This window comes from Mercenaria mercenaria, chromosome 14 (genome assembly GCF_021730395.1).
Source record: "Mercenaria mercenaria strain notata chromosome 14, MADL_Memer_1, whole genome shotgun sequence".
NCBI lineage: Eukaryota > Metazoa > Mollusca > Bivalvia > Venerida > Veneridae > Mercenaria > Mercenaria mercenaria.
Genome location: NC_069374.1, coordinates 41,567,206 through 41,590,671, shown reverse-complemented (window position 1 = coordinate 41,590,671; position 23,466 = coordinate 41,567,206). Strand labels below are relative to the sequence as shown.

The following is a 23,466-nucleotide window of genomic DNA, read 5'->3' as shown; positions in this document are numbered from 1 at the left end:
TTAACATTATGACCAAATTTCATTAAGACATGGTCATAAATGTGGCCTTTATCTATTTGCAATATTGTCTAAAAATATCGATAAGATATGTTGCATAGTTTTAATGATATCGACATATATGGAAGGCATACTTGCAGCGATCGCCGCAAGTCACTGATGTTATTGACGATGTTTCTTACTAACTGCTATCAATATTCATTCATATTCAGTATCAAGTTTCAATCCATTCCCATTAGTGAGTATTGAGATACCAGCTTACAGACAAAACGTTAATCAAAAATTAACAAAATTAAACGCGACTTACCTTGGTTAAAGTCAATGTTTAGTTGAAATTCTTTGATGCAAAGAATGGGAGTGGAGATTTAATTGACCCTAAAAACTTTAACAAAAGTTCATTTACAACCTATCTACGATCGATTTTATTCCAAATTTTTCACTTTTGTTTTAGCCTTCTGCCATTAAACATGACACTGCCTTATGCATGTACGATCACATCTCAATTAAACGGAACGGAAATTCTTTTCGCGAAAAAGAATTTCTAAGTCGAAAAAGGGGCATAATTTTGTAAAAAAGCAAAACAGAGTTATGGAACCTGTGCAATGTAAGTCAGTTTATCACAGTGAATAAGTGTGTGAAGTTTCAATCCATTCCCACATGTGGTTACTGAGATACCAGCTTACATACAAAACTTAACTCGGGACGCCGACGCACAGGCGAGTCCAATAGCTCTACTATTCTTTGAATAGTCGAGCTAATAAATGGTACAGTCACCCTGTGGAATTATTTTAAAGTTGGGTGAGCAGTTCCTGACATGAAGATTTTTAAAGTTTCCACAATATACATGTAGGGCGATGACTACATTGTCTGGCAGTCATGTTTTTATACAATAAACGTGAGTGATCACAATACTCTGAGCACCAATGAGCTCTTGGTGCTCAGATAGGTTAACAAAAGAAATAGCAGACTCTATGGAAGCACAGCAAATGCAATCAGAACCACCCATAAACAGAATACTTTTTTACCCTTCATCCCAGGACCCATCTGGTCTTTGCCGGGGTCGACCAAACCCTCCACCTTCTATTTCATCATAGGACACTCCTCGTTGCATGTAACCATCACCCCGCCCCCTTCCTGAAAAAAAGAGAGTAACAATTGGCATTTTTTGTCATAACAAGAACTGTTGGAAGGACAGCACACTTGTCTAGACAAACATATTTACAAGTTGAAGATATCATTCTTAATTGTACACTACAAAGTAAGTTACAAATCGATAGAATGAATGCAATTATTCCTAACTGCTTAAGAAAACATAATGACTGAAAATTGGGATGAGAATGGGCTTTGGTAAAAACAAGTAGGCCCACTACCTGCAGGGAATGGGGCTTTTTTGTATACATGTTTATAAACTCATTTGTCAAACCAAATGAAAAATTTTCTGTAAAGGTTACTGAAAAATCATTTAATTTTGTGAGCATGAAATTTTGTGGTTTTGGTCAAAACAGCAATTTCGTGGGGATATGAATTCATGGATTTCAAATTCTGAACATTAAATGAATGGGAATTTTACTTGTTCATTGGGATTAAATTTCATAGATTGACTCAACCACGAAATCCATGAAAATTAGTCCCCTACAAATATTAATGATTTTACAGTAATCAAGAAGTAAGTAAGTAAGTCTTCATTTTCTGTGGATTACACATACATAACCAATTTACAATATGGTCCACAACATATATACAAAATGTAAAATAAATATTATCAAATATAAATCACAATTATGCCTTTTTACAAACAAGAGGGTCATGATGACCCTGGATCGCTCACCTGAGTAATATGAGCTATATGTTTCAAATGTCAAACTGATGCTAAAATATTAAGAAAGTAGGTCAATAGGTCACATTCATGGTCACTGAAAGTCAGTTGTAATATCGGTGTGCAAAAATGTACATGTCATCCAAATTTCAAGGCTGTATCTTAAAAAACAAGAAAGTAGGTCAGCAGGTCAAGGTCACAGTCGGGTGACCCCTTAATCACTTGGGGTCATTGGGTAATTATGATTAAACATAGGAAATATGATCTGATAATTTTTGAAGTATTTGTTCCTATATATATAACTCATATAACAAGTGACCTCCAGGGTGAGGCCTCTTTTCACCCCAGGGGCATAATTTAAACAATCTTGTTAGAGATCCACTAGGCAATGCTACAAACCAAATATCAAAGGCCTAGGCCTTGAACATTCAGACAAGAAATTTTTTTTTTTTTTCTCCTATATAAGTCTATGTTAAACTTTAGACCCCAAGGGCAGGGCCTCTTTTCACCCCAGGGGCATAATTTGAACAATTTTGATAGAGTAACACTAGGCAATGCTACATACCAAATATCAAAAGCCTATGCCTTGCAGTTTCAGGCAAGAAAATTTTTAAAAAGCTTTTTTCCAATATGTCTATGTAAAGCAGGGCCTTTTTTCCCCCCAGGGTAATAATTTGAACAATTTTGGTAGAGGACCGCAAGGCAATGCTACATACCAAATATGTAAGGTCTAGGTCTTGTGGTTTCAGACAAGAAGATTTTTAAAGTTTTTTACTATATAAGTCTATGTAAAACTTGGGATCCCCAGGGCAGGGCCACTTTTCATCCCAGGGGCACAATTTGAACAATCTTCATAAGGACTATTAGATGATGTAACATGCCAAATATCAAAGCTCTATGTCTTGCTGTTTTGGACAAGAAGATTTTTAAAGTTTTTCCTTTTCGGTTGCCATGGCAACCAGAGTTCTGCATGGAACTCAATTCTTTGAACAATTTTGAAAGGGGGCCACCAAAGCATCATTCCTGTGAAGTTTGGTGTAATTCTGCCCAGTGGTTTTCAAGAAGAAGATTTTTTTTAGAAAATGTTGACGGACACACGACTGACGACGGACGACACACGACGGACATTGAGCAGTCACAAAAGCTCACCATGAGCCTTTGGCTCAGGTGAGCTAAAAAGCTGAAAAACAAAACAATTGTAATCAGCATACACAAGTACAAAACAAAGTAGATCTGTACAAACTTAAACAATGTTAACAGATGAAGATATTATACTGAATCTGCTGCAGAGTCCTAGGAGTTCTAAGAATTATAAAAGTACATAGTATTTTCTCTAGGATACATAGTTTTATTCATAATTAAAATGCCATTTGAGATACTCATGCCTGAATTTTAGATGTTCCATGTGACCTTTGACCTAATGACCTCAAAATCATCAGGGGTTATCTGCTGGTCAGGACCAATCTCCCTATCAATTTTCATGATCCTAGGCCAAAGCATTCCCAAGTTATCATCCGGAAACCGTTTAACTGTTTCGTGTCATTGTGACCTTGACCTTTGACCTATTAACCTCAAAGTAAAACTTCACCTGTATTTTATCATATTACACCTGTGTACAAAAATTTATGATCCTAGGCCCAAGTGTTCTCAAGTTATCATCCGGAAACTGTTTAACTGTTTCAGGTCACTGTGACCTTGACCTTTGACCTACTGACTTCAGAGTCGAACTTGATCTGTATTTCATGATGTTACACCTGTGTACCAAAATTTATGATCCTAGGCCCAAGCGTTCTCAAGTTATCATCCGGAAACCATTTAACTGTTTTGTGTCATGGTGACCTTGACCTTTGACCTACTGACCTCAAAGTCAAATTTGACCTGTATTTCATGATGTTACATCTGTGTACAAAAAAGAGTTATTGTCCGGAAACCACGAAAACCAACAGACCGATCGACCGACCGACAGACCGTCAAGCTCACTCCTATATACCCCCCAAACTTCGTTTTGTGGGGGTATAATAATGTAACTTTCAACATGACATCTTTTTCTGGTTCCCTAGATGGGGCTAGATGTAAAAGGACTAACGGCAATGGACAGGGTAGATAAAGTGATTCCTATACAGCCACCCCCCCTCCAAACAAACTGGCACTCTGCATGCTTATTCTACTGACAAAACTTTCAGCGAAATGTAGGTCAACCTTAGTCTAAGATCCTTTTATTTTGCCTGTATACAAATCTTACCTCTGCCCCTTCCTCTATCTATTCCACCACCACGCCCTCTCATGGACGGGGCACCTCTGCCCATCATTCGTAAAACAGCTTGACTATTCACTGACTGTGCCATTATTTGCTGAAAAATCAGAAATGAGTACATGACACAAACTGAAGCATACATTATTATATTATATATATTTAATACAATATTCCTTTATTGCATATGGTATAGAATGTTAATATAATAATGACACAGTCATAGAATATAAGAAATTTTTAAGATGTGTTAATAACAACTGGTGTATTTAGAATTACACTGTCTTTCATGATACTTCTCTATATTGCATCTCTTAATGCTTCATCTGGAAAAATCATTAATGAATGAGGGGCTTCATTTACATCATATTGTTACAAATAACATAGCGATAACAACAGAGTAATCCAAATGATAGGACCTACTTACTTGAATAGAGTATGAAAGGGAGATAACTGACCAAAGTATCTCATTGTGGATATCAAATTTTTACAGTAGAACTACTACCCCCTTTTAAATACTGAGAAAACTTAGTATCTCAAACTTCAAGGGGTCTGATATTGAAGAATGTGAAAGCCAAACCTCAACATTTGAGACACAAGGGGTCTGATATTGAAGAATGTGAAAGCCAAACTTCAACATTTGAGACACAAGGGGTCTGATATTGAAGAATGTGAAAGCCAAACCTCAACATTAGAGAACAAGGGGTCTGATATTGAAGAATGTGAAAGCCAAACCTCAACATTAGAGAACAAGGGGTCTGATATTGAAGAATGTGAAAGCCAAACTTCAACATTTGAGACACAAGGGGTCTGATATTGAAGAATGTGAAAGCCAAACCTCAACATTAGAGAACAAGGGGTCTGATATTGAAGAATGTGAAAGCCAAACCTCAACATTAGAGAACAAGGGGTCTGATATTGAAGAATGTGAAAGCCAAACTTCAACATTTGAGACACAAGGGGTCTGATATTGAAGAATGTGAAAGTCAAACCTCAACATTAGATACACAATGTTCTTCAATGCATACATTCTTCCTCATCTAGATTACTGTTGCACTATCTGGGGAAACTGTAACTCTGAGCTTTTGAATGACATGTACAAATTCCAAAAACGTGCAGCTCGTATTATTTTAGACAAAGACATTGACACACCAACAGATGATTTATTTATTCAACTTAACTGGATGAAATTTCAAGATAGAGTTAATTATAAACTAGAAAATGCTTTTGTAAAAAAGCACATGTCTCCCCAAATGCAAAGTCCTATAGGCAAGAAGTCAATAGGGGTCAGGAGCGAAAGTCAAAGAGACACTGATGGTTGGCTGCAATAGGGATCATCTACTTGGCATGTCCAGTCATCCCGCTAAATTTCAACACTCTTGGCCTAGTGGTTCTCAAGTCACTGTTCAGGCTCCTGTGACCTTGACCTTTGATCAAGTGACCTCAAAATAAATAGGGGTCATCTACTCTGCATGTCCAATCATCCTATTAAGTTTCAACATTGTAGGTCAAGTGGTTCTCAAGTTATTTCCAAAAAATGATTTTACATGAACAGGCCACTGTGACCTTGACCTTTAATTGACTGACTCCAAAATCAATAGGGGTCATCTAATCTGCATGTTCAATCATCCTATGAAGTTTCAACATTCTGGGTCAAGTGGTTCTCAAGTTATTGATCGGAACTGGTTATCAATGTTCAGGCCCCTGTGACCTTGACCTTTAACAGAGTGACCCCAAAAACAATAGTGGTCATTTATTCTGTATGAACAATCATCCTATGAAGTTTCAACATTCTGGGTCGAGAGGTTCTCAAGTTATTGATTGGAAATGGTTTTCCATGTTCAGGCCCCTGTGGCCTTGACCTTTAACAGAGTGACCCCAAAATCGTTAGGGGTCATCTACTCTGCATGACCAATCATTCTATGAAGTTTCATCATTTTCGGTCAAGTGGTTCTTAAGTTACTGACCGGAAATCGTTTTCAATGTTCAGGCCCCTGTGGCCTTGACCTTTCACAGAGTGACCCCAAAATCGTTAGGGGTCATCTACTCTGCATGACCAATCATCCTATTAAGTTTCAACATTCTGGGTCAAGTGGTTCTCAAGTTACTGACCGGAAATGGTTTTCAATGTTCAGGCCCCTGTGACCTTGACCTTTAATGGAGTGACCCCAAAATCGATAGGGGTAATCTACTTTGCATGTACAATCATCCTATGAAGTTTCAACATTCTGGGTGAAGTGGTTCTCCAGTTATTTATCGGAAATGGTTTTCCATGTTCAGGCCCCTGTGACCATGACCTTTAACAGAGTGACCCCAAAAACAATAGCGGTCATTTACTCTGTATGAACAATCATCCTATGAAGTTTCAACATTCTGGGTCGAGAGGTTCTCAAGTTATTGATTGGAAATGGCTTTCCATGTTCAGGCCCCTGTGGCCTTGACCTTTAACAGAGTGACCCCAAAATCGTTAGGGGTCATCTACTCTGCATGACCAATCATCCTATGAAGTTTCAACATTCTGGGTGAAGTGGTTCTCCAGTTATTTATCGGAAATGGTTTTCAATGTTCAGGCCCCTGTGGCCTTGACCTTTCACAGAGTGACCCCAAAAACGTTAGGGGTCATCTACTCTGCATGAACAATCATCCTATTAAGTTTCAACATTCTGGGTCAAGTGGTTCTCAAGTTACTGACCCGAAATGGTTTTCAATGTTCAGGCCCCTGTGACCTTGACCTTTAATGGAGTGACCCCAAAATCGATAGGGGTCATCTACTTTGCATGTACAATCATCCTATGAAGTTTCAACATTCTGGGTGAAGTGGTTCTCCAGTTATTTATCGGAAATGGTTTTCCATGTTCAGGCCCCTGTGACCTTGACCTTTGATGGAGTGTCCCCAAAATCGATATGGGTCATCTACTCTTCATGATCAATCATCCTATGAAGTTTCAACATTCTGGGTCAAGTGGTTCTCCAGTTATTGATCGGAAATGGTTTTCAATGTTCAGGCCCCTGTGACCTTGACCTTTGACGGAGTGAGCCCAAAATCAATAGGGGTCATCTACTCTTTATGACCAATCATCCTATGAAGTTTCAACATTCGGGGTCAAGTGGTTCTCCAGTTATTGATCGGAAATGGTTTTCAATGTTCAGGCCCCTGTGACCTTGACCTTTGACGGAGTGACCCCAAAATCAATAGGGGTCATCTACTCTTCATGAACAATCATCCTATGAAATTTCAACATTCTGGGTCAAGTGGTTCTCTAGTTATTGATCGGAAATGGTTTTCAATGTTCAGGCCCCTGTGACCTTGACCTTTGACAGAGTGACCCTAAAAACAATAGGGGTCGTCTACTACAGCAGCCCTACAACCCTATAAAGTTTGAAGGTTCTAGGTCAAATGGTTCTCCAGTTATTGCTCGGAAATGAAGTGTGACGTACGGACGGACGGACGGACAGGGCAAAAACAGTATGTCTCCTGGGGGAGACATAACAAGAGTGCCAGAATGTCACAATATACGCCCGTCAAAGCAAATTTCTTTACTCTAGCACCTGTATTTGCAAATGGAATTTTAATTTTGTGGTTGTTTAGTAATCATTGTAAGTCTTTTGTTTTTCTAAGTCCACAAAAAAACTCCTAACCAGGTAGAGATACCTTAAAATACACCTAAAATTTGAAAGTAACATCTATGTTGTACCACAGAAAAGTGGTCTTGTTTTTTCCCTATGTTCAATCATAAAAAAGTTACAATATAAGTTATTTATAGTAACAACTAAGGGAAGTTAATCTTAAAAAAAAAAAATTAAAAAAAATAAAAACAAAAATTGTAAGTCCACACAAAAATCTTTACCAGGTAGAGATTGGTCAAAATACACCTCATAATTGGATGTAGCATGCATGTTGTACTACAGAAAAGTGGTCTCGATTTTTCCCTACGACTAGTAATGAAAAAGTTACAATATAAGCTATTTATAGTAACAACCAAGGGAAGTAATTCAAAAGAAGGGAACTGCGCATGACACTTCGTCTCATGATGGTGTATAATTGTGCCAAGTTACATCAAAATCCCTCCATGCATGAAGAAGAAATGCTTCGGACAAAGTCATTCTTGTATCTGACCTTTGACCTCTAAGTGTGACCTTGACCTTAGACCTAGGGACCTGGTTCTGGCGCATGACACTCCGTCTCGTGGTGGTGAACATTTGTGCCAAGTTATATCAAAATCCCTCTATGCATGAAGAAGAAATGCTCCGGACAAGGTTTTCATTCTTGTATCCTTTGACCTCTAAGTGTGATCTTGACCTTAGACCAAGTGACCTGGTTCTTGCGCAAGACACTCCGCCTCGTGGTGGTGAACATTTGTGCCAAGTTATATCAAAATCCCCCCGTGCATGAAGAAGATATGCTCCGGACAAAGTTTTCTTTCTTGTATCCTTTGACCTCTAAGTGTGACCTTGACCTTAGACCTAGGGACCTGGTTCTTGCCCATGACGCTCCGTCTCATGATGATGAACGATTGTGCCAACTTTCATCAAAATCCCTCCGAGCATGAAGAAGATATGCTCCGGACAAAGTCATTCTTGAATTTGACTTTTGACCTCTAAGTGTGACCTTGACCTTAGACCTAGGGACCTGGTTCTTGCGCATGACACTCCGTCTCATGATGGTGAACAACTGTGCCAAGTTTCATCAAAATCCCTCCATGCATGTAGAAGATATGCTCCGGACAAAGTCTGTGGATGCCGCCCGCCCGCCTATCCGCCCGCCAGGGGCGTTCCCATAATACGTCCCGTTTTTCAAACGGGCGTATAAACAAGAGCACCGCCTTGCGGGTGCTGACGCTCATCTGATTTTTTTTGTATAATAGAAATATTGTCCTACCCATGATTTTCTAAGTCTAAAAAGGGCCATCACTCTTGCAAAAAGCAGGATAGAGTTATGTTTCTTGATGTACAGTGTCCACTTATGATGGTGAAAAACTGTTGCAAGTTTTAAAGCAACAGCTTTGATAGTTTATGAGAAAAGTTGACTTAAACATAATATTCTACCAAGAAAATGATTTTTCTAAGTCCAAAAGGGGCAATAATTATTGCAAAAAGCAGGATGGAGTTATGTTGCTTGCTGTACAGGGTCAGCTTATGATGGTGAACAAGAGTTGCAAGTTTTAAAGCAATAGCTTTGATAGTTTAAGAGAAAAAGTTGACCTAAACATAAAACTTAACCAAGAAATCTGATATTTTCTAAGTCCAAAAGGGGCCATAAATCTTGCAAAAAGCAGGATGGAGTTATGTTTCTTGCTGTACAGGGTCAGCTTATGATGGTGAACAAGTATTGCAAGTTTTAAAGGATAGCTTTGATAGTTTAGGATAAAAGCTGACCTAAACATAAAACTTAACCAAGAAAACTGATTTTCTAAGTCCAAAAGGGGCAATAATTCTTGCAAAAAGCAAGATGGAGTTATGTTTCTTGATGTACAGGGTCTGCTTATGATGGTGAACAAGTATTCCAAGTTTCAAAGCAAAAGCTTTGATAGTTTAGGAGAAAAGTTGACCTAAACATAAAACTTAACCAAGAAATCTGATATTTTCTAAGTACAAAAGGGGCCATAAATCTTGCAAAAAGCAAGATGGAGTTATGTTTCTTGCTATACAGGGTCAGCTTATGATGGTGAACAAGTATTCCAAGTTTCAAAGCAATAGCTTTGATAGTTTAGGAGAAAAGCTGACCTAAACATAAAACTTAACCAGGCAACGCCGACGCAGACGCCGACGCCGACGCCGACACCGACGCCGACGCCGACAACCGCTCAAGTGATGACAATAACTCATCATTTTTTTTCAAAAAATCAGATGAGCTAAAAACCATTTTAGTAAACAAATCTCTTAACAACCTTCCCCCTAGTTACATGAAGCAACTATTTACATTTACTGAAAATAGTTCACTGAGATCATATGATCAAAGACTGCTTTTAGTTCCAAAAACTCGACTTGAATTCTGCAGAAAATCATTGGCATACTCAGGTGCAAAATTATGGAACTCACTTCCTTATGATATAAGAACATCAACAAACTTGAATGCATTTAAAGTCAATTATTTAAAATGGTGGTTCTCTAGTGGGCAACAACACCTATCAACCACATGAGAGATATTATATTATTTGATATCAGAAGTACTTATTTAAAACTGTAAATAGTTAACAAATGACTGTATATTGTGTTTCATAACTTTTGCTTTTAGTGTAACCTTACATAAAACCATGTTGTTCATTCTAATAACTTCCTTATGTAAATTTCATGTAATCCTCTTATGCTATTTTGCATTGTAATCACCTCATGTCTTTGTTTACTTTTGTTAATTTGTGTTTACCGTATTTTGGTGTGTATAGGTCGCGGTAATGTATAGTCCGCATCTAATTTTTGCTCTGAAAATGGTCAGAAAATTTAAGTTCTAGCGTATTAGTCGCAGTTAAATTTTGGATTTTTTCCCCAGCAATATTTAATATTTACCGGCAAAAAAGTTATGGCGGCGGCCATACTGATGCCGCGGACTGAATTATTATCAGAATCTGATTGGTGGAAATCAGACAGTGTTATTTTCGATCCCAACCGTTTCGTACCAACAGTAGTATCGGTAACAGACTACATCAAAGAAAAGCGGCTTTTTGACACTAATTGGCAGCAGACAGTTTGCGTTTACATTCTGTAATTATGCAAGTTTAAGTGTGAATTGTTTGCACAGCAATTATAACACCTTTCGGTGTCATGTAATTAACCGCGTTCTTTTGATTCTGAGTAAAAAGATTAACAAAATATCTCTTTTTGGATTTTTTTTCTTTTATTTAAAAATCAAAAGTAAAAAATTATCTTTCAAGTTTTTTAATACGCTAAAAAATAATATAAACAATGTTTGGAATGGAGGACGGATCTGTCCGGATTTTATCCAACCCGGAGTACATGTCAATGGCGTCCGGTAAAACGAAAGTAGAAACAAACGTAATTCAAACTGCAAAAACATCTTTGAATTAAAGTCATTCGTAATTTTAATAGTCTGTATGGGTTATTTACGATATATTTTATTGAAAGTAACCGTTATTGGTTGAAAAGCTGCCGATATTGATTTTTTATCCATTTTGTTCGTTCGTAACAGATGCACGTAATTTTGCGAGAGCTACGGTCAGAAAATTGACCCGAAAAAAACTCTGCTGGCAATGTTCTGTCGTATAGGTCGCAGGAACTTTTTCAGGCAGCAAAATGGGAAGAAAAAGTGCGACCTATACGCACCAAAATACGGTACTGTCTATATGTACATTTGAGGCTCACTGGGAAGACTGTGTACACCCAACTGTGTTGCCTCATTAAATAAAGACTTTATTATTATTATTATTATTATTATTATTATTATTATACAAGGGGTCTGATATTGAAGAATGTGAAAGCCAAACCTCAACATTAGAGACATTGATGTTCTAGCATCTGGGTTGGGGTTTTTTTTGCCATCCTATTGTTGGGCCTTTTTCCAAATATAGAAAACGGACATTGAGAAACATTTCTAATGCGTTTCTGTCATCCAATTGTCAGTCTCAGTTCGGTAGAAAATGTGGCTTCAAGTTAAAAAGAATACCAGACATATGGTGATCTCAGATCAAACAGAAAATATCACCTCTATAGTGTCAACAAGGTTTTCCTGTTAATTTACCCAGTGACCTACTTCTTGATCCCAGATTACCTATTAAAAAACTCATATCCAGTCGTCCTATAAAGTTTCAACATTCTGGGTCAAGTGATTCTCAAGTTATTGATCAGAAATGGCTTTCCATGTTCTGGTCCCTGTGAACTTGACATTTAACAAAAACTAGATGCCCACGGGCAACATGTCAAGCCCGCCAGCTGTCAAAAGGACTGGGAGTTGCACATGGCACTCCCTGTCTCACAGAGGAAAACATTTATGCCAAATAAAAAAGAGATTGCAAAAAGTTACAATATAAGTTATTTAAAGTAACAACAAAGGGACGTAAATCTTAAGAAAAAAAACCAAAAAAAACAAGAGCTGTCTTCATAGGATGACACATGCCCCCGATGGCACTTTGAATGAATAGCTATGGCTGATGTTAGAGTTTAGGACCTTTGACCTACGGAGCTGGGTCTTGCGCACGACACGTCGTCTTACTGTGTCACACATTCATGCGCAGTTATTTTAAAATCCATGCATGAATGACAAAGATATGGACCGGACACGCCCATCAATGCACTATCATGAAAAATGACCTTTAACGCCTAAGTGTGACCTTGACCTTTGAGCTATGGACCTGATACTTGCGTGCGACACGTCGTCTTACTGTGGTACACATTCATGTCAAGTTATTTGAAAATCCATCCATGGATAACAAAGATATGGACCGGACACGCCCATCAATGCACTATCCTTTAACGTCTAAGTGTGACCTTGACCTTTGAGCTACGGACCTGGGTCTTGCGCGCGACATGTCGTCTTACTGTGGTACACATTCATGCCAAGTTATTTGAAAATCCTTCCATCGATGACAAAGATATGGACTGGACACGCCCATTAATGCACTATCCTTTAAGGTCTAAGTGTGACCTTAACCTTTGAGCTACGGACCTGGGTCTTGCACGCGACACGTCGTCTAACTGTGGTACACATTTATGCCAAGTTATTTGAAAATCCATCCATCGATGACAAAGATATGGACCGGACACGAAAATTGCGGACAGACTGACAGACCAACAGACGGTTCAAAAACTATATGCCTCCCTTCGGGGGCATAAAAAAAATTCTAAGTCCACACAAAAATCCTCACCAGTAGAGATAGGTCAAAATTCACCTGAAAATTGGATGTAACATGCATGTTGTACTACAGAAAAGTGGTCTTGATTTTTCCCTACGACCAGTAATAAAAAAGTTACGAATATAAGCTATTTATAGTAACAATAAAGGGAAGTAATTCTAGGATCTTGCGCATGACATTCCGTCTCATGATGATGAACAATTGTGCCAAGTTACATAAAAATCCCTCTATGCATAAAAAAGAAATGCTCCAGACAAAGTCATTCTCGTATCTGACTTTTGACCTCTGTGACCTTGACCTTAGACAGAGGGACCTGGTTCTTGCGCAAGGCATTCCGTCTCATGGTAGTGAATATTTGTGCCAAGCGACATCAAAATCCCTCCATGCATGAAGAAGAAATGCTCCAGACAAAGTTGTCATTCTTGTATCCTTTGACCTCTAAGTGTGACCTTTACCTTAGACCTGGGGTTTGCGCATGACACTCCGTCTCACTGAGGTTAACATTCATGCCAAATATAAACAAGATTGCTCCATGCATGTCAAAGTTATGGTCCGGATAAACAAACCCGGACGGACGCACACACGGATGCACGCACATACACTGAACAGCCCTTTGGACAACTAAGTCTTCGCATCCGCATGTGGGCACGACAAAAAACCCAAATCAATAGGGGTCATCTACTCTGCATGTCCAATCATCCTTTTAAGATTCAACATTTATGGGTCAAGTGGTTCTCAAGTTATTGATTGGAAAGAGTTTTCTATGTTCAGCCCCCTATGACCTTGACCTTTGATAGAGTAACCCAAAAAACATTAGGGGTCATCTACTCTGTAACTACTATCACCCTATGAAGTTTGAAGGTTCTAGGTCAAATGGTTCTTCAGCTATTGACCGGAAATGGATTTCCATGTTCTGTCCACTGTGACCTTGACCTTTAATAGAGTGACCCCAAAATCAATAGGGGTCATCTACTCTGCATGTGCAATCATCCTATGAAGTTTCAACATTCTGGGTCAAGTAGTTCTCAAGTTACTGATCGGAAATGGTTTTCCATCTTCAGGCCCCTGTGACCTTGACATTTGATGGAGTGACTCCAAAAACAATAGGGGCCGTCTACTCCATAACCCCTGCCACCCTATGAAGTTTGAAGGTTCTAGGTCAAATGGTTCTCCAGTTATTGATCGCAAATGAAGTGTGATGGGAAAAATTATTGGGAAAAATTCCATCATCTCATATACAGGGAATTCTAGCGTAAGCCTTTAAGAAGCATTTATAGTGTCTCTTTTAGCCATCCTATCGCCAGTCTCTATTTAAATGTAAGAAAATGGATGTTGGGAAGTATTTCCAGTTGTGTCTTTTTGCTGTCCTATTGTCAGTCTCTGTTCCTACGTTAGAAAATGGACACTGAGAAGGATTTCTAGTGTTTGGTTTGAATGTAAGAAACTAGAAATACATGCTGCATGCACAAGGGCAGAATGTCGAGCCCACCAGCACCTTTGGCCTCTAAGTGTAACCTTGACCTTAGACCAAGGGACCTGGTTCTTGCGCATGACACTCCTCAAAATGGTGAACATTCAGGCCAAGTTTCATCAAAATCCCACCATGCATGAAGAAGAAATGCTCCGGACAAACTTCAATTTGACCTTTGACCTTCAACTATGACCTTGACTTTTGAGATAGGAATAAGGGGTTTGCATATGACACTCCTTCTCACTGAGGTAAACATTCATGCCAAATATAAACAAGATCGGTCCATGCATGTCAAAGTTATGGTCTGGACAAACTTCAATTTGACCTTTGACCTCCGACTGTGACCTTGACCTTTGAGATAGGAACATGGGGTTTGCGCATGGCACTCCTTCTCATTGAGGTTAACATTCATGCCAAATATAAACAAGATCGGTCTATGCATGTCAAACTTATGGTCCGGACAAAATCGGACGGACTCACATACACCGACCTGCCAAAAGTGGCGACTTATGTCGAGCTCACCGCAAGCGGGCTCGACAAAAATGATGTCGAGAGGCATATCTAGTGTCTCTTTTAATGCTCCCTGAAAGGGGAAGCCCATCTGTCTGTCCTATCCATCCTTCTTTTCCAGAGCATTTCTCAGCAGCAATCAAGCTTCATTCCCACGAGAACATGTGCAAATGACCTTCATATACTGATATTTTCATGTTACCATCCTATCATTAGTCTCAGTTCCAACATTAGAAAAGACGTTAAGAAGCATTTCTAGAGACTCTTCCCTGTGCTATCATCAGTCCAAAATTAGAAAGTGGATGTAGCAAAGCATTTCAAATATCTCTTTTTGCCATCCTATTGTTCGTTTTGGAGAGCTCCTCCAAGCAGGGTAATATACCCCCAAAGGGTTATATCAGAGGACAAAAGCAAAATTCAAAGAAAAAGCAAAATTTAAAGGGTTTTTTTTGTTGGTGGGGGAAGCAGTGTGTGTCTGTGTATGTGGCAGTGGTGACAGGCTACTAAAGGGCAAAACAAGAGCATCGCCTTGCGGATGCAGACGCTCATCTGATTTTTTTGTCTCTTTATAACAGAAATATTGTCCTACCCATGATTTTCTAAGTCCAAAAGGGCCATAATTCTTGCACAAACCAATCTGTTACTTGCTATGCAGAATCAGCTTTAAATGGCGAATAACTGCTCCAAGTTTTAAAGCAAAAGCTTTTACCGTTAAGGAGAAAAGCTGACCTAAACACAAAACTTTACCAAGAAATCTGATTTCCTAAGTCCAAAAGGGGCTATAATTCTTGAAAAAAGCAGGACTGAGTTATGTTTATTGCTGTACAGAGTCGGCTTTTAATGATGAACAAATGTTGCAAGTCTTAAACCAATAGCTTTGATAGTTTTGGGGAAAAGGTGACCTAAACACAAAACTAAACCAAGAAATCCAAAAGGGGCCATAATTCTTGCAAAAGGCAGGATGGAGTTATGTTTCACAGTTCCTCTGTACAGTGTCAGCTTTTAATGGTGAATAAGTGTTGCAAGTTTAAAAGTGATAGCTTTGATAGTTTAGGAGAAAAGTTGACCTAAACATAAAACATAACCAAGAAATCTGATATTTCCTAAGCCCAAAAGGGGCCATAATTCTTGCAAAAAGCAGGATGGAGCTAGGTTCCTTGCTGCACAGAGTCAGCTTTTGATGGTGAACAAGCATTGCAAGTTTCAAAGCAATAGCTTTGATAGTTTAGAAACATAAAACTTAACCAAGAAAACTGAAATTTTCTACTTAACCAAGAAATCTGATATTTTCTAAGTCCAAAAGGGGCCATAATTCTTGCAAAAAGCAGGATGGCAGATTTCTTTACGGAGATGGGGAAGACGCTAGCAGTCGTCAAAAGGGGAACAAACAAGACTATTCGAAGCATTGATAGAAGTACAGGGTCAAAATATTACCAGAGATTTTCAGACAAAAGAAAACGAATAGATAAGACAAACAATGTACCTGCATTTGTGGATTTGGGTAAGTCTTGCACTATATGGCAAGTGTTCAAAGTTTAAAAGCCATATATCATAAACAGTTAAAAGACAAAATATCGAATGGTATGCAAAACTGAACTAATTTCTATGTCCAAAAAAGGGCTATAAATCAGCTAAAGTCCTTGTCCTTGGTATGTAGACTATGATGGTAAACAAGTGGTCAAAGTTTCAAAGCCAAATGACAAACAGGTTAGGCAAAATACGGACTTGTACGAAAAACTTAACTGATTTCTAAGTCCAAAAAGGGTCACGATTCAGCCAAAATAGTTGACTGAGTTATGTACTCTTGCCTACAGATAGAAATCATGATGATACACAATTGTTCAAACGTTCAAAGCCACAAGTCAAATAGTTTTGACAAAACATGGACTTGTACAAAAATTTACCAATTTCCAATTCCAACAAGGATGCCAGAATGTCACAATATACGCCTGTCATAGGGAATTTCTTTACACTAGCACCTGTATTTGCAAATGGAATTTTAATTCTGTGGTTGTGTAGTAATTATTGTAATTCTTTTGTTTTTCTAAATCCACAAAAAACAAGAGCTGTCCATAAGACAGCCAAGCTCGACTATTCGAAATATTGTCACAGAAGCAGGAAATTATTACCCAAAATGTTAAATATCAAAAGAGTTTTAAGTTCGAAAGGGGACATAATTTGACCAAAATACATATCAGAGTTATGGGACTTGATGCTATCAACTAGTTTTATAACCCCGAAGAAACATGTTAAGTTTCAATTCAATATCTGCATTAGTTTTGGGGATAGTAACTTGCATGTAAAACTTTAACCAGAATTTTCTAAGTCCAAAAGGGGGCATAATTTGCTCAAAATACATGTTAAGAGTAATGGAACTTGACCCAGTGAGGTTGGTAATTGACCTAGAAAAAGAATAAATAAGTTTCAAAGCTATATGCCTTTAAATGATAGCTGTATGTACTTGCACGCAAAACTTTAACCAGGATTTTCTAAGTCCAAAAGGGGGCATAATTTGCCCAAAATACATGTCAGAGTTATGGGACTTGGTGCTATCAACTAGTTTTGTAACCTGGAAGAAACATGTTAAGTTTCAATTCAATATCTGCATTAGTTTTGGAGATAGTAACTTGCATGTAAAACTTTAACCAGAATTTTCTAAGTCCAAAAGGGGGCATAATTTGCTCAAAATACATGTTAAGAGTAATGGAACTTGACCCAGTGAGGTTGGTAATTGACCTAGAAAAAGAATAAATAAGTTTCAAAGCTATATGCCTTTAAATGATAGCTGTATGTACTTGCACGCAAAACTTTAACCAGGATTTTCTAAGTCCAAAAGGGGGCATAATTTGGCCAAAATACATGTCAGAGTTATGGGACTTGGTGCTATCAACTAGTTTTATAACCCGGAAGACACATGTGAAGTTTCAATTCAATACCTGTAGTAGTTTTGGAGATAGTAACTTGCATGTAAAACTTTAACCACGATTTTCCAAAAGGGGGCATAATTTGACCAAGATACATGTCAGAGTTATGGGACTTGACCCAGTGAGGTAGGTAATTGATCTAGAAAAAGAAAAAATAAGTTTCAAATCTATATGCCTTTTAGTAATAGCTGTATGTACTTGCACGCAAAACTTTAACCAGAATTTTCTAAGTCCAAAAGGGGGCATAATTTGGCCAAAATACATGTCAGAGTTATGGGACTTGACCCAGTGAGGTAGGTAATTGATCTAGAAAAAGAAAAAAATAAGTTTCAAATCTATATGCCTTTTAGTAATAGCTGTATGTACTTGCACGCAAAACTTTAACCAGAATTTTCTAAGTCCAAAAGGGGGCATAATTTGGCCAAAATACATGTCAGAGTTATGGAACTTGACCCAGTGATGTTGGTAATTGACCTAGAAAAAGAATAAATAAGTTTCAAAGCTATATGTCTTTAAATGATAGCTGTATGTACTTGCATGCAAAAACTTAACCAAGGTGTGACGCAGACGCCGACGCCAGGGTGAGTAGAATAGCTAGACTATTCTTCGAATAGTCGAGCTAAAAAAAACTTTTTACCAGCTAGAGATACCTTAAAATATCCACACAAAAAAACTCCTTACCAGGCAGAGATACCTTAAAATACACCTAAAATTTGAAAGTAGCACGTATGTTGTACCACAGAAAAGTGGTCTTGGTTTTTCCCTACTGTCAATTATAAAAAAGTTACAATATAAGTGTAAAAAAGTTACAATATAAGTTATTTATAGTAACAGCTAAGGGCAGTTAATGTTTAAAATTTTTTTAAAAAAATTTAAAATTTTTTAAGTCCACACAAAATTCCTTACCAGGTAGATAGGTCAAAATACACCTCAAAATTGGATGTAACATTGTTGTACTACAGAAATGTGGTCTCAATTTTTCCCTACAACTAATAATGAAAAAGTTACAATATAAGCTTTTTATAGTAACAACAAAGGGAAGTAATTCTAAAGAAGAGACCTGCGCATGACATTCCGTCTCATGATGGTGTACAGTTGTGCCAAGTTACATCAAATTTCCTCCATGCAAGAAGAAGAATGCTCCAGACAGTCATTCTTGTATCTGACCTTTGGCCTTTAAGTGTGACCTTGACCTTAGACCTACAGACCTGGTTCTTGTGCATGACACTCCGTCTCATGGTGGTGAACATTTGTGCCAAGTTATATCAAAATTCCTCCATGCATAAAGAAGAAAATTTAATGCTCAGGACAAAGTCTTCGGACGCCGTGAAAGTAGGTCACTAGGTCAATGTCAAGGTCAAAGTTTTTTTCGGTACACAAAACTATGCATGTGGTCCAAATTTGAAGGCTGTAGCTTGAGAAATGTGAAAGTAGGTCACTAGGTCAAAATCAATGTCAAATTTCATTTTGAAACATGGAACTATGCATATGGTCCAAATTTGAAGCCTGTACCTTCAAAAATGTGAAAGTAGGTCACTAGGTCAAAATCAAGGTCAAAGTTTTTCCAGTGCACAAAACTATGCATGTGGTTCAAATTTGAAGGCTGTAGCTACAGAAATGTGAAAGTAGGTCACTAGGTCAAAATCAAGGTCAACTCATGTCAAGGTTCATCTTGCCACTCAAAAATATACATGTGTTCCAAATTTGAATGTTGTAGTTATTGACAAGATTTTAAAAGCTTTTCCCTATATAAGTCTATATGAACCATGTGACCCCCGAGGCGGGGCCATATTTGACCCTAGGGGGATAATTTGAACAAACTTGGTAGAGAACCACTAGATGATGCTACATTACAAGTATCAAAGCCCTAGGCTTTGTGGTTTGGACAAGAAGATTTTCAAAGCTTTTCCCTATATAAGTCTATGTTAACCATATGACCCCCAGGGCGTGGCCATATTTGACCCTAGGGGTATAGTTTGAAAAATCTTAGTTGAAGACCACTAGATGATGTCACATACAAAATATCAAAGCCCTAGGCCCTGTGGTTTTGGACAAGAGGTTTTTCAAAGTTTTTCCCTATATAAGTCTATATAAACCATGTGACCCCCAGGGCGGGGCCATATTTGACCCCAGAGAAATAATTTGAATCATCTTGGTAGAGGACCACTAGATGATGCTTCATACCAAATATCAAAACCCTAGGCTCTGTGGTTTTGGACAAGAAGGTTTTCAAGTTTTTCCCTATATATAATCTATGTAAATTATAGAAATAAACGAAGGGCCATAACTCACTCATAATTCTTGAACCAGTCTGATTTTCAGGGGGACACAACTAGGGTACCAATACATCATTCTGACAAAGTTTGGTCAAAATCTCCCCAGTAGTTTCTGAGGAGATGCGATAACGAGAAATTGTTAACGGACGGACTGACGGACGGACGGACGGACCACAGACGCAGATTTTAATAGCCCACCATCTGATGATGGTGGGCTAAAAACAAGCAGATGCGTTCAATAAACGCTTGATGCCCCCCGTGGCATCCTTGTCGGCAGATATTGCACCTAAGTCCAAAACGAGGTCAAGGTCAAGGTCAAACTGAGGTCAGGTGATGTTTGAAGATGAGGAATGGTCACAGGTTACATCTGTATTAGTATCAAATCATTCTTGTAAGCGGTATTGATGCTAGACTAAACGGTCCCATTTGGTTAACCAAGAGATGGCCCATATAAAGCAACCTAAGTCCAAAATGAGGTCAAGGTCAAACTGAGGTCAGGTGATGTTTCAAGATGAGGAATGGTCACAGGTTACATCTGTATTAGTATCAATTCATTTTTGTAAGCGGTATTGATGCTAGACGAAACGGTCCCATTTGGTTAACCAAGAGATGGCCCATATAAAGCAACCCAAGTCCAAAATGAGGTCAAGGTCAAGGTCAAACTGAGGTCAGGTGATGTCTGAAGATGAGGAATGGTCACAGGTTACATCTGCATTAGTATCAAGTCATTCTAGTAAGGGGTATTGATGCTAGACGAAACGGTCCCATTTGGTTAACCTCGTACGTACGGACGAACGAACGGACGGGACAATCACTATATGCCTCCCGCATCAGTAGATGCCGGGGGCATAAAAAAAACCTAGATGGATTATGTTTCATGCTACACAGAGTCAGCTATTGATGGTGAACAAGTGTTGCAAGTTTTAAAGCAATAGCTTTGATAGTTTATGAGAAAAGCTGACCTAAACATAAAACATAACCAGGCAACGCCAACGCTGACACTGATCAAGTGATGACAATAACTCATCTTTTTTTTTCTTCAAAAAATCAGACGATCTAAATACTTAATTTTTATTTTTTTGTCAGGGTTTAATGTAGACTGTTGCAGTCTGCACATCGTCTCATTACCACCTGCCTATATTCCAAGTTCCAAGTCAGTATCTTTAATGTATTTTTAAGTTATGCTCTGGATACAAATTATGATGTGTAGCAAATTTACATTAGAAAGTGGCAGTTGCGGAGCATTTCTATTTTTAGTAACAATGACTTTGATCCTGACCAAAGTGACCCAAAATACATTCCCAACCTATCTGCATACCAAATTTGCTGACAACAGGTGTATTTAACCTAACAGTATTGTGCAGTTACAATTTTTCTTTTTTCAGTTACAGTGACCCAAAATACCATCAAAAGCCAATGACACTTAGCTAACAAATCCATTACCAAGGTTCATCCTAAAAACAAGAGGGCCCTATATTGCTCATCTGAGTAGAGTTGCTTACTTGAACAAGATCTAGGCCTTCTGGTTTATTTTTAGCAAATTTATGAAGATTTCCTTGGCACAATCAAGTAACCCTGGGGCTGTGTCAATCTAAACCCTGCGGGGGGTCAAGAAAATTTGAACAAATTTTTTTGTTAGAGGTCAAAAGGGGGCAATTGCTACAGTCAAATATCTTAAGTTTTAGGGCTTTTTTGGTTTTTGAGAAGAATTTTTTTTTTTAAGATTTTCCCTATTGAAAAAATCAAGTGACCCCTGGGGCGGGGTAAATTTTGACCCAGGGGTCATGATTTGAACAAAATTGGTAGAGGTCCATTAGGCAATGCTTCACACCAAATGCAGCGGGGCTGGGTACAAAACATTACATGTTGATTATAAATATTGATGGAAAATTAAAAAAACAAGAGCTGTCTCCATAGGATGACACATGCCCCCGATGGCACTTTAAATGAATAGTTATGGCCGATGTTCGAGTTTAGGACCTTTGACCTACGGAGCTGGGTCTTGCGCGCGACACGTCATCTTACTGTGTCACACATTTATGCATAGTTATTTTAAAATCCATGCATGAATGACAAAAGAGGACCGGACACGCCCATCAATGCACTATTCATGAAAAAAGACCTTTAAACATCTAAGTGTGACCTTGACCTTTGAGCTACGGACCTGGGTCTTGTGCATGACACGTCGTTTTTTATGTGGTACACATTCATGCCAAGTTATTTGAAAATCCTTCCCTCGATGACAAAGATATGGACCGGACACGCCCATCAATGCACTATCCCTTAATGTCTAAATGTGACCTTGACCTTTGAGCTACGGACCGGGTCTTGCGCGCGGGCAGTCGTCTTACTGTGGTAACATTCATGCCAAGTTACCAAGTTATTTGAAAATCCATCCATCGAGGGGAAAAAGATATGGACGGACACCCCCATAAATTTGCAAAACCCCTTTTAATGTTAAGTGGGGATTAAACCTTTGAGCAAAGGACCGGGTCTTCCGCGCGAACTTTCGTTCTTACTGGGGTTTACACATTCATCCCAAGTTATTTGAAAATCCATCCATCGATGCCCAAAGAAGGGGACCCGGACCAAAAAATGGGGACAGCCCGGACAAAACAAGGGTTTCAAAAAACTAATGCCTCCCTTCGGGGGCAAAAAAGGGGGTTTTGTTTTGTGTGTGTGGGGGGGGGGGGGGATGCATGATCGGGGGGGGGGGGGCCATGCGGGGTGGAGGGTGAGGGGGGAAACAGTAAAAATTTGCTTATCGATAAAAAAAATTTCAGGGAAAGGTTTTGGAAAAAAAAAAAAGAAAGCAAATTCGATAAAAAAATTGGTATCCCCCCCCAAAAGGGTTTGTGGGGGGGGAAGGGCCCAAAAAAAAATTTTTCCCGGCAAAAATTTTTAAGGATTTTAATAAGAAGCAAAAAATTTTTCATTACCCCTTTAAAGTCCCCAATAAAATGCAACTTTTTGGGGTACTCCATGTTATACACCCAAAATTTAAAAAAGTGCAGTTTAATTTTTCTGTTTTCACCCATTCAGGATTTAAAATATCACTACCCATTTGCAGGTAAAAAAACTATCGGGTAGCTGTGTACTTTTTTAAAACAAAACCCAGGGTTGCCCCAATAACAAAAAAAAAGGGCCAAAATTCAGCGTTATATTTTTTCCCCTTTAAAAAAAATTGTTTTTTGGTTTTTTCTTTTTAAATTAAAAACCCAAAAGCAAGCCCCCTTTTTGTGCTTTTGGGTTTTACAGGAAAATTCGTTTCTTTCAGCGAAATTTATTTAACTGTCTATGTCCCCACAACAGAAGAATTTTACGAAGCCCTGCCCTTGACCGTTTTTTTTAAAATTTTGCCTTTTTGCTTTTCCCCTTTTAACCATTAATGTGATTCATTTAAAAATAATTTTTTTT

At 38.4% G+C, this 23,466-nt stretch overlaps 1 protein-coding gene across 1 annotated transcript in view; it reads right to left on the bottom strand.

The window, feature by feature from the left end:
* Positions 1 to 23,466, bottom strand: part of LOC123526815 (GRB10-interacting GYF protein 2-like) — a 268,736-nt gene that overhangs the window by 175,509 nt on the left and 69,761 nt on the right. The window contains 2 exon segments of the mRNA XM_053522603.1: positions 1,023 to 1,131; positions 4,056 to 4,164. Coding sequence (XP_053378578.1) covers positions 1,023 to 1,131; positions 4,056 to 4,164 — 218 coding nt within the window.